At 36.1% G+C, this 12,099-nt stretch overlaps 1 protein-coding gene across 33 annotated transcripts in view; it reads right to left on the reverse strand.

Annotated features, from left to right (window-relative positions):
• PARD3 (par-3 family cell polarity regulator) overlaps positions 1-12,099 on the reverse strand; it is a 678,698-nt gene that overhangs the window by 304,564 nt on the left and 362,035 nt on the right. For all 33 annotated transcript variants that reach the window (XR_002892687.3, XM_055087799.1, XM_055087804.1 and 30 more), the window contains one exon: positions 668-759. Coding sequence is in view for 32 of the 33 variants with exons in the window: in XM_055087799.1 (XP_054943774.1) it covers positions 668-759 (92 nt within the window). In the remaining variant the exon portion in view is untranslated. The remainder of the gene's footprint in view (positions 1-667; positions 760-12,099) is intronic.

The following is a 12,099-nucleotide window of genomic DNA, read 5'->3' on the forward strand; positions in this document are numbered from 1 at the left end:
ATCAAAGAAAAAATTTAGAATGACTGCCCTCCCTGCTCTAAGGTAACTTAGAAGAAGTCTTGAGAACATCTTCCATTCAAACCTGCCATTATTTAAGATAGTTGTAAAGTTGTGACAATATATGGAAGTTTTTCTTTGACCTTTTACACTTTAAATCATGTTCAAGATCCCTAACCTGTAATTTTTTTATCAAATATCTTGAGAGATTCTATTTCTTCAAATCAAAAAAAATACACTAAAATGAGTAATGCTTACATGATTCAACTAGTTTTTCAAGTAAATTATGTACACAATTTCTTTTTTAATTTAGCAAAGCTGAAGAACAAACAAATGACCAAAATACTGACATACAAAAGCAATCTGAAAACAGTTACAGTGCTGTGAACATGACAGACTTTTCTCAATCAAATACTATTTTATATTATAATTTAATAGTATTTGCCAAGGCATGAAACTCAGAGCAGGTACATGTGAATTTCCATGCTATAGTTCTTACATTAGATCATTAACTCAATAGATGAAAGATGCTCTTTGGAAAACAAACCAATGCAAGGCATGTTTTAACTAAGCACAAACATAACGCATGCCATATGCTTTTGGAATACTTGCTGCTATCAGTGAAGCTACATGGATATTACAGAGTTGGTTGAAACTGTCAGTAACTTACTCCAGAGAAAAGTTGGGTACATTCTCCACACCAGTGTCGGCGTGCCCCACGGGCTCAACACGGCTGCTGTCTTCCTCTGTGCCATCCTCATCCTAGAGAGGGAGCAACACAAAGAGAAGCACGCTCTGAGTCAGGTTTATTCTTACGCAGTGAATGAAAGGAAACTGAATAAAACTGGAGTCTAAGGGGCATTATGATAATGTTAACAATATCTCTCCTCTAGCAAGGATGACCTTTAATGATAAGATGGGTTTGTACATGTGAAAAGCTGCATTTTAAAGCAATAGTCTCCTGAGTTAGTATACCCTAGGGGGTGAACAAGATGCCACTGCAATAAGGAAAGAAAACATTAGAACTTATATTAACCCTCTTATCATTTTTATTTCACTTTTTGGTGTATGTTTTAGGAAGTAATTATATATTACTACAATGTTATAATAAACTAATAAATAAATGTACATTACACTGGCGATGCATGGTTAACATTTATACTAATCCAAACAGTTGAGATCATTATAAACCTTAACAACTAGCAAAATCCTCAGTCCTACTGTCAGTTCCCCAGTTCCTATTAACACACCTTGTCAAAATGAACATCAAGTAAGCACAATCCTACGCTTAGATACTTCATCCTGGGAAATCTCACATAAGGTTACCCTAAGCCAATCAACTGATCATTTAGAGGTAAAGGCATTAAGATCTTAGCCATGAAGAACCACTTCTGTTACAAAGGACCCAGCGCGGGGGAAAGGCACAAAGAGTTAAGATAACCAACCTCAATAACCACCATTGTATTCTTCCTTTTAGAAAGGCAATAGTTTGTAAAAATTATATTCCAACATGCTGTAGAAATTGGGTAAACATGCTGGTGCTTCAAAAGGTGCACGTGGAATAAATGTGATGGTTCATAAAAGTAAATGAAACATCACCCAAGAATATGCCTTACTTTATAAACTTGGCCACTGTCTTTTCACTAAGCAGTTCACTAACAGTGACGTTGGCTTTGCAGGATCATTTGAATAAGGATAAACATGCCTGATGATATCAATGGTCCTATTATCCAAATTAGAATATTCAGAAAAGACTCAGAATCTCCAAACACAGTGGCTAAGAGGCTCATGAGGGTTTCACCTTGGATCCACAATGTGCATAATTTATGTGCACATACAATTTGTTAGGTTTACCCTTTCTACTGTACAAATTTGATAAGAGTGAGTTTATATGTGAACTTAACTAACACCTAATGAGAGTGAGTCCACCAGCAGAGAAAAACTGTATCTTTTTAACCAGGTATTTAACAGACTCATAGTAGAAATATATACACCGTCAACAGAGACATCAATCAACAAAATGATAAGCAAAGGTTACAGGTTCAAGACACAGCATCAAACAATATTTCAAATTATTGAAGCAATGTGAAGGCAAGGCAGGGCAGCTGGTAATGCCCAACTGACATTTCCTCTGAGAATCTACCCAAATAAGAAGCTGAATGCACCGCGTTTTTCTCTGAGTTTAGATAGGCTCCGTTTATCCTCAGTGGCAAGGCACTGCATGAAGTCAAGCTACTTGCCGATGGATGGCCTGTGTTCTGAGAGGCTCTACTAGGTAGTTCTTAGTCACCTATCTCTTTTCAGCACCAGCACATAATACATTTCAAAGGTTAACCAGCATCTTGAACTGCCTAAGAACCACACTTAACGTGAACAAGAACTCCCAAAATTCTGCTTTTCCATTGGGAGCGGGGGTAGGGAGGAGAGAAATGTGACTGTATTTCTAGAAATCAGATGCAAAACATACGAACCGTCTTACGGGCTAAAGACATTTTGTTTCAGGATTCGTTAATAATGTAAACACCGCTGAAACACCACCATGAGGTATAACCAACAGAAACACCCATGTGGCACTGTGAAACGGCCACATAAATGAAACACCCCAGACTACAGTGATGAAGCAGTAACTGATAACTGACACAGTCATTGTTCCCACGGTGGCCATTATCAGGTCCCCAAGAGCATGCAGAATATTATTTCACGTAGCTGCACGTGGTGCTCAGTTATTTTGCAAAATTCACTGCCCGGAGGCTGAGCTGCAGTTGCTGTGGGAACCACAATGTCCGGACGGCACAGACCAGCCCCTATGCTGCTTTATTTTGTTGTTTTGTACTTTTTAAAGCTGCAGCTGAACACAGTCGCTTTTAGTAGGAGCTATACACTGAATTCCATCATAACCATCGTAAACGAAGCTCGGTTATTAGATATGTCAAATCAAGGTGGAAGGTCTAGAGTACCAATTTAAGCTACAGAGTGTTAAAAAAAATTTTCAGGTGAGTCAATGTACTTTTTGTCCTTTACCGTCTCTCCATTTTACAGCAGAGTGTAGTGGTTTAAGAGTTCAGATTAGAAAATTAAACAAACCGAGATGTGAACACTGAGCGCGCCATCTGCCAATTTTATACCCTTAGGAAAGTTATATACCCCTTTTGTATCTCTATCCCTTCTTCTGTAAACCAGGAACAATAAAAGCATCTTCTTTGCAGGACTACTGAGAGGAATAAGTAAGATAATCCACGTCACAATCATAACATAATACCTGACACATGGTAACTGACAATAAACGTTAGCTGTTATTGAAAAGGGAAATAAACAATAAATATATGACATATAAAACATGCCTTAGTAATTGTTTTAGGGTAATGTTGCACAGCTATAAAATATTTTGGGAATATATATTTGTCCATACATACCTTGTGCCTTGCAGTAAAATTTAATATTAAACATATTACCTACTCAGCTAATTACAAACTGTATCATCTGCATTTTATAAAGTTGTAAAAAACCCAACATTTGTTGCACTTTGTTGTATACAACGTGTTTTCATCATAAAAGGCCTCCGGAATGAGAAAACATATTAAAAAATATAAACAACTAATGCTGTATACGATCCAGTAAATGGTGGGAAGAAGAAAACACCATGGGTTGTTAGTTGAGGAAATTTTCAAAGATAAAATAGATGTGAAGAACTGTGAAGGGTCTAGGATTTCACCCTACTTGAAAGCTCATAGTGAGCCTGCCATAGCTTCATGGATGTCATAGAGGACACGAGACTCCCGGGTCGGAGACAAAGGACAGATCATTACAGCAACAGCATTAGCCAGAGCATCATCCTTTTATGTACCGATTCCTAAGCTAAAATTCTCAGGGGCCCACACAGAAGAAACATGAGCCCAGGGAACTTGAACCTTTTACATAGGCAGTAAGCATGTCTGCCCACTGCTTTGGAGAGAGACACTATGCCTATCTTCCAAGGCTTCTTTCAACACATTGCTGAAAGAAGAATCCAGAACAAAGGCCTTGATTCTCAAGATGTACAAAAAGGCAAGAGAACCATGGAGAATTATCTCCCAACAACCGAGTTTAATCTGAGCATTGCCAAGTGGTAGCATTTATATGATCACGAGCATACTAAAACTGGGAACATGATTAACAAATGCTCTATGATAACAATGTCTTTTGAATGGTAACATTAAATTGTACTAGATAAAAGAGTCATACCTTCTATATCAAGGAAAAACTAATTTTTCAATGTGGAACAATATGCCCATCCAAACAAAAAAACAAGTGTTGGGCTTCCCTGGTGGCGCAGTGGTTGAGAGTCCGCGGGAGAGGCCACAGCAGTGAGAGGCCCGCGTACCGCAAAAAAAAAAAAAAAAAAAAAAGCAAGTGTGAAAATTCAGTAAAACTCTCAGACATGCAAAGTCTTTACTTCCCATGGACGCTTCCATAATAAAGCTATTTTTGGATGTGCTCCAGCAAAATCCAGAAAATTCAATAAAACAATGGACAAAACCCAAGGAAAGTCCCAGAATATGGTGACAGTCCAGAGAAGCAAAAACAAGTGCAGATTAGAGCAGCAGGCTGGAGAGGTCTGGGAAGTCAATCTCCATGAGAAAAAAAATAATAATAATAGTTCAATATTTTTGAACATTTGGGAAACATTTTGACAGACCTGATAGAGTATGGGGGGAGGGGAATTAAAGATATGTATAGAGAAAACAAAACAAATTTTTTAAAAGTCAAAGCAATTAGCTCCAAGCACAACAAAGGAAAATGTGTAGGAAAGGACATGTAAACAGAGTACCTACTTGGTTATGCAGTGAGCAGTTCTTACATCACCATATAATGTGACACTGGCTATTGATTTCACTTGGACTTTTCATGTAACAATACTAAGAGGATGGGAATGAGGAAAGGGAAAGTGGCATAAAAGGAAAAACCCCATCTTCCATAAATGGCAAGTCAACAGATGTCAATAACTGGTAACCAGGAAAGAGCAACATAAATATTTGTTTCAGAAACATGGAAGTAAATAGCAGAACCAACGTCTGCATAAATTGGGAGTTGCTGCCTCTGGGGAGAGGGGCTGGGGGAACACAGAGGAGGAGAACACAGAGACTGCTAGTTTTTTCATTAAACGCCTTCCAGCATGATATATGTAATTTTATTCTGACTACATATTTGAAATACCCACCAAGAGCGGCTCTTTAGATCCACCTAAACATCCAGACTCTCAAGACCCCCAAATGCCACGTGGCATCAGATTTACTGCAAAGGATAAAAGGCAGGAAACCCAACTTGCCAGCAAGGCAGTGTCCCGCTTTTGTCCTTGGCAGGAGCCATCCTTGAAGATGCCTAGGGTCTCTTCCTGTGTGTCCCCCCAGATGACAGCTCAGGTGCGGGGGAAGAGACTCACATGGGCTGGATGCAAAGCGCTACCCTGGCTTGGGAGCCTCCTGTCTCAGAGAAGCCAGTATGTCTCATGACACTGCCATAGGGACAGCTGTTTGTCAGCTAGTTACAGTTTTTCAAGTCTAGATGCAAATTACCAATCAAAATAATTTAATTACCATACAAAGATAGTTTACGGAAACTAACAGGTTTCCAGAAAAAGGGAGCCAAAAAAAACCCACCAAAGTTTACATTCTCATGCAGAGGGGGAAAAGATTTTGTTAACCTTTTATCTACCGTAAAATATTGATCTAAGCAATTTTTTTAAGATGGAGGAGACAAGTAGTCAAAGAAGAGAAAAAAGTGAGAGAAAAATGAATATTTGATAAGCTTGGGTGAGAAGAGTGAGTTTTAGATCAGGTTAGAAACTCGTATTAGACAAATGGCGATAAAAGCTTTATGTGAACCTATTTGTTCTCTGCTTCTCATAAAAATTAATAATCCTACTCTCTTTCATAATATTAACAATATAAAGACTCACCTTCAATTGAAAAAGTTCTTGAAGGACCAATGGATGATATATTCTGAAATCACAAGCACTCACATGAACTATGTCTTTAAGAAAACCAAATTTGGCTAAACCTCTAATTATCTTTTTTAATTTCAAAAATTATCTAGCTGTATTTTTTCCTAATGAGCACTATATATCTTCTCTACAGTCACAGATTTTTTTAATGATATCCAAATACTAAAGTGGATCCCATAGCAAAATAGTACAGGATCTGTAATTAGAACACTTAAAATCTGAACCCTGCCTCCATCGCTCATATAAAGTATTGAGAGGACAAGCTTTGTAACTGGTTTGTTTACCAAACAAGGAAAGCAAAAGCACACCTTCTGCCTTACGGTCATCCGGAAAGCAATCACCTGCATGTCAACATTCAAACTCTTGGGTTCCAAGGATCTAAATAGTTTGAATAGTTACTACTTTAAAGAAAAGCCTACAATTTTAAGGAATAATTTAATCATTTTAACACGTTTTTCAAAAACTTAGGTTATACTTGTGTACGTAAATTTCCTGCATACCTGACTTCGATTTGTATGTTTAAGAAGCAAGAAAAGAAACGAAAAGTTCTGATGATACCCCGGGAAACAGATTTACAATATTCTTCCTCAAGTGTTTTTATTATTATTTTTTAGAGTAAAATAATTTGACTGGTTCAGTTACATTACTACACAAATGCTCAACCAAATGATCTTTGCCACCTTTTTAGAGTTTTAGAATTGCAAAATTTTCTGAACTTAATGTGAGACATTAACTATTAGTGAACCATAGCATCCCAGAGAAAACATTTATTTGAATGTTGACAGCATGAATTAAACCACTTTCGTGGGGGGATCACATATGGTGGAAAACAAATTCCAAAGGGAATCTGTTTCCAAGTCCTCTAAGTATCACAAATTGGATTCCAGAAGGCTCTTGTGTTAAGGCTTCCACTACTTGATTAATTGGCCAAATCGCCAGGGAAAAATAATTTCCCATCATATGTGGAAAACAACTGAAAACATTTGGGGGGGAGGGGAATTTCACAACTGAAAACGATAAATCTATAGCAAACTTCTGAAGAAATAAAATCAGGAAATGTGTAATATAATTTTACTTAAAGATCATTATATTCTACTAGAGTAAAAACATTTATATAAAAACAAGAATTCAAATACTCTTAAGAACAGACGAGATAATAAACAAGACTTTTTAGAATAAAAATATCTTCTTGTATTATATTATAGAGGGAAATTAATAGCTGTTCTACCTTTAAAGGCAATGCAGTTCATTATAATATAAACTTGCTCCACAGAACCCAGAGCTCAACACCAAATAATTTTGGATTAAATGAAGAAGTATTCAGTACCTGTGATACTGAATGTTATACGTGAGTTGCATGCCCTCAGCCGGATACCTAACATCCTCATCTCAAGCTAATACTGATCAAATGGAATGGCAAACATAGTCCTGAACACAGTCCATGAAATTTTCATTTACCACAGAAATGAGACATTTCCTGCCTTGAAACATACACAACATGACTCCACACAACCCAAGGCAAGAGAAGAGTCTTTGAGAAGAAGAACAGATGGTGCTGATTTATGAAGCTATCTAACCACAGAGAACAGCAAATAGCATGTATCTTTGCACCTGTTACATGCACAGTGGAATCTTGAAATTTAGTTACAAAATGTAAGCCTGCTTCTCATAGATTATTAGAGTTTTATCCCAAAGACTTGACCACTATCACCACTTCAACAATAGGGAGGCCATTTGTTTTGCAGGAAGTACCTATACACTGCTCAGTTTCCCTACCACACACCGATGGCCAAATGTACCCATTAAATACACTGATTTTAATCATGACATGATTTTAATCAGCCTAATCAATCTGGTTCAGGTGTGGCTTCCTTATGAGACTAATACCCATTGACTTTCTTTTGAACATTACTGAAAAAATACTGATGTATGGATTGTTGAAATGTACTGATTTTGTCATCTGTCCAATCTTGCCTAACAATAACGTTTTAAACCTTACTGAGGTGACATTTTAAAATGCTTTACCTTTGGGGTGAAATAAGTAATCCATGGGTAAGTAAACAATACTTATTCAGACCTATTTTTTAAAAAACCACTTGTAACTATTTTCTTTCAAAAAAATCGATTTCTCCTTGGCTTAAAAATGATTTCAGAATTAACCATTGATTTGTTAATGGAGAAACTAAAGTAATTATTTAAACTTTTATTTAGATCATTAAGAAAAAATCTAAACAAATATTTCTTGCTACAGATAAGTATAAATCACTTCTTAAAAAGGCAAGACACAACTTTTAAACTTCACAAATTTTAATTAACAGTAAAATGATAATTGCTAGTATATACCAAAGAGTTTGATGTGCCAATTACTAAAGAACCCACTTCTTTAGTCCTCAATACAACCTCAATTTAATCCTTAACAACACAACCCTTAAACATATTCCAAAAAACAAAGCATATGGGATTTTTTAAATGAATTTTGTGCAAGTCTTTCTTCCAAATATAACTGAGCCATGTAACCATGTGACAAGCTTCCAGCTCTCTGAGCACAACATAGCTTGGATAACAGAGCTGTGTTGTTGACACTCAAAGCATTCTTTTTTTAAAAAAAATAAATTTATTTATTTATTTATTCTTTTATTTTTGGCTGTGTTGCGTCCTCGTTGCTGCGCGCGGGGGCTACTCTTCATTGCGGTGCGCAGGTTTCTCATTGCAGTGGCTTCTCTTGTTGCCGAGCACAGGCTCTAGAGCGCAGGCTCCGTAGTTGTGGTGCCCGGGCTCTAGAGCGCAGGCTCAGTAGTTGTGGCACGCGGGCTTAGTTGTTCCCCGGCACGTGGTATCTTCCCGGACCAGGGCTCGAACCCGTGTCTCCTGTGTTGGCAGGTAGATTCTTAACCACTGCGCCACCAGGGACGCCTTGCAAAGCATTCTTTAATAAAGTTTACTGAATGCTCTACATGAGATTATATATAGAAATGTACTGGATCCACCCCGTACGTGCACGGGTGTAATGAACAACCAACCGGGGTATGAGGCCTGCCTCTGCCATGTATTACTCATCTCACCGAGCTCCACTTTCTTAATCCAAATAAAGGAAATACGACTTTCTCTATCTCATAAACTTGCTGGGATTGACTCATGGCTATCACTACATGCAAAGTACCTTACATATTAAAACAAAATTTTTAGGAAAAAGAAAAAGAACCAATTTTACTAAACATCTATAACGCACCACAAACTGCATATACAATCTTCCACTTAATCCTCACAACGAGGTAGGAATTCTTATTATGAAGAAATTAGGCCTAGAAAAGATTTCCGATTTCTCTGCAGCAGGAGCCCTGGGATTTTGAAAACAGCATCATGGCCTGTGGTTCTTCAGTTTCACCATGTTTTTTCACTCTATTTCACTCAGGGAAGAGTAACCCAGAACTATTCAGTACTGATGTGACCCTAGCTAACTAGTTAGTCAGGGCTAGGGCCTGTGAGAAATGAAAATAAAATTTATGTTGTAAAAAATATTAAACTCTGAACATATAATAAATGTACTTTCATAGAGTGAGAATTACTATTAAAATATTTGTGTGTGTGAATTTTCATTTTAGGAGAAACCTAAATAATGAACGTCAGGAAATCTTACCAGCTGTTACATCTGGGTAACAGTGATTTTTACTGTTTCTCTGTAACATTATTTTTACAATGAGCATAAAATCTTTTAGAAATAAAGAAAGGTTATTTTTATTTTTTAATAAAACCCTACAAAACTTTCATAAAGTACTTTTTATTACATAATATCGCTGCTTTATAATTTCTCTGAAAAGTGACTTTTCAAAGAATCAAGGATCTAGAAAGAAAACAGAACATTATAGGGAAGTAAAAAGATGGAACTGGTCATTGATGTTGATGTATATCATATTGAATCAGTCCTAGAAATCAAGCAGAGAGTTTTTTTTAAAAAATCAATGATTTGGTGTAGTGTCTGAATGGGAGAAAGAAGAGCAAAAGACTGGTAAGATGCCATATCAAAAAATTAGAAGAAATTTCAATTAAAAATTAAAGAAAGAATAAAGAGTGAAGAAGAGTCACAGCTAGGCAAGTTCACCACTGGGCTCTGTGCACAGCCCACAAAGACCTCACACGGCTTCCAACGGGGACCAAGATGTATATATTTTACCCTTTTTCCTTGACGATAAATACGTAGTTTACCATTATTAATTTTGAAGGGCTTATTAAAAAACAATTTTGTAGTCCCCAAAGTTCTACACCTCATTATTTTAAATTGTTAATAAGCAAGTAAAGAGCAACACGTGGGTCCTATAACAAAATCCACTCTAAACATCTATTAGAGTTTGCACTGGTTTATTATTTTCCAATGCAATCTTATAACTTCACAAATGAAATGCAGTCATTAACTTACTTGAAACCAGTAAATGGCTTCGATAAGTAAGTAGCTTTCAAAAAAAAAAAGAAAAACCTCATTTTCACTCAATTTTCTAGTTAAATTCAGTGAAGCGAAAGCTAGTTGGTAGATTTTCTGGGGATCAAGAGATTGTATCATCTCAAACAAAACAAAACCTATTATATTTTGACACAAGGTACATGGCAACGATGATTAGTCTGAATGCTCAATTTAAAATCATGGTTGGTTCAAAAGTTTATAATAAACGTGGAGGTTAACATTAATAAAGCTAATTAGCTGTATATTGCTGCATTGCCCTTAATGCCTGGGATCTGATACAAATGCTAAACAAAAATTAAGACATTAAACAAATACACTATTTAAACCAATAAACGTGTTATGTTTGGTATGGCACTTTAGCCTGGTGGTTAAAAACAGAATCTCCATGCAGAATGATTTTGACAAATTATGTAACTTCTCTGCCTTAGTTAACTCATTTATAACCTGGGAAGAATAATACTATCTACTGAGTTTCTATGAGGATCAAATGAGTTAATTAACATAAAATGCTTGGAACACTGCCTACTACATACGTAAAATATGTAAAATATGTGGTTGATTTATCTACTCATCTCACTCATCTATTTATCAGAAGCCTATTTTTTCTATGAATTTCAACAAAATCTTTATAAACTAGTGATAGTAATCCTTTAGATGTCATATAGCTATTACCAATTACAGTTTGTTTTCACTTTATGTAAAATGGAGGTGGTAATACAAGAGATCATTACTTTATAAAAGCATTTGCCCCTTTCACTGCTTTCTTCCTGGGTTTAATGAGGACCCAGATGGCACCTCCTGCCACTCTCCTTTTACTCACGTCCCAGAAGATAACAACTATCCGTTCTAAAGTGTAACTTTCAGAAATATTTCAACCAAAAACAGTCTTGGAGAAAAGGACTGTTTAGGAAGGGTGATTGTTCAGAGTATCCCTTTCAACACACTTAATTATTACTAAAATTTCTTGAGTCAGAGAAATGAATTAAATGCTGGGAAGTCATTTCATTAGGTTTAATAACCATATTATTTGCTTTTGATTATACAACTTGATCCAATTATGTCAGTTCTTTTGGTTTCCTCAGGTTGTTCCCTTGGGATATAATTAAATCTGGAATTTGTGATTTGCAAATGGACTAAAAAAACTTGAGCTCATTTTATGTGAAAGACTGTCTTATCAGTATTTATCAGAAAGAGATGCTTTCAGAGTAAGAGACTCATTACAATATTTAGTATAAAATGATTGCAGCAGTGATATACGGGACAAATAGAAATAGAAAACATAACAGATACTGGTTACTTTCAGTTACAAAAGTAAAAGTTCTGAAATATTTATTTAGGTCATTCATGGGGATAGAAACTGTCTGACTCTTGAAATATTTACTCCTGAATGTTCAGATAAAAGAGGATCAAGTTGTCTGCTTACTTGTTCTCCAGATAATAGACAGGTTGAATTGGACTGATAAGTGGTAGGAAGTTCCTCTCTTAAAAAGTTTTACCGGGCAAGTACTACAATTCGGTAGAAAATAGACTTTGTAACTAATAACAAACTGAAATACATTTTAAGATATTAGACAGTCCATGTATTTTTAAAAAGCTCAACAGCTATCTTTAGCATCATGACCCAGATATTAGACAGTCCATGTATTTTTTTTTTTTTTTTTTTTTT

Source organism: Physeter macrocephalus, chromosome 11 (assembly GCF_002837175.3).
Source record: "Physeter macrocephalus isolate SW-GA chromosome 11, ASM283717v5, whole genome shotgun sequence".
NCBI classification, from domain to species: domain Eukaryota; kingdom Metazoa; phylum Chordata; class Mammalia; order Artiodactyla; family Physeteridae; genus Physeter; species Physeter macrocephalus.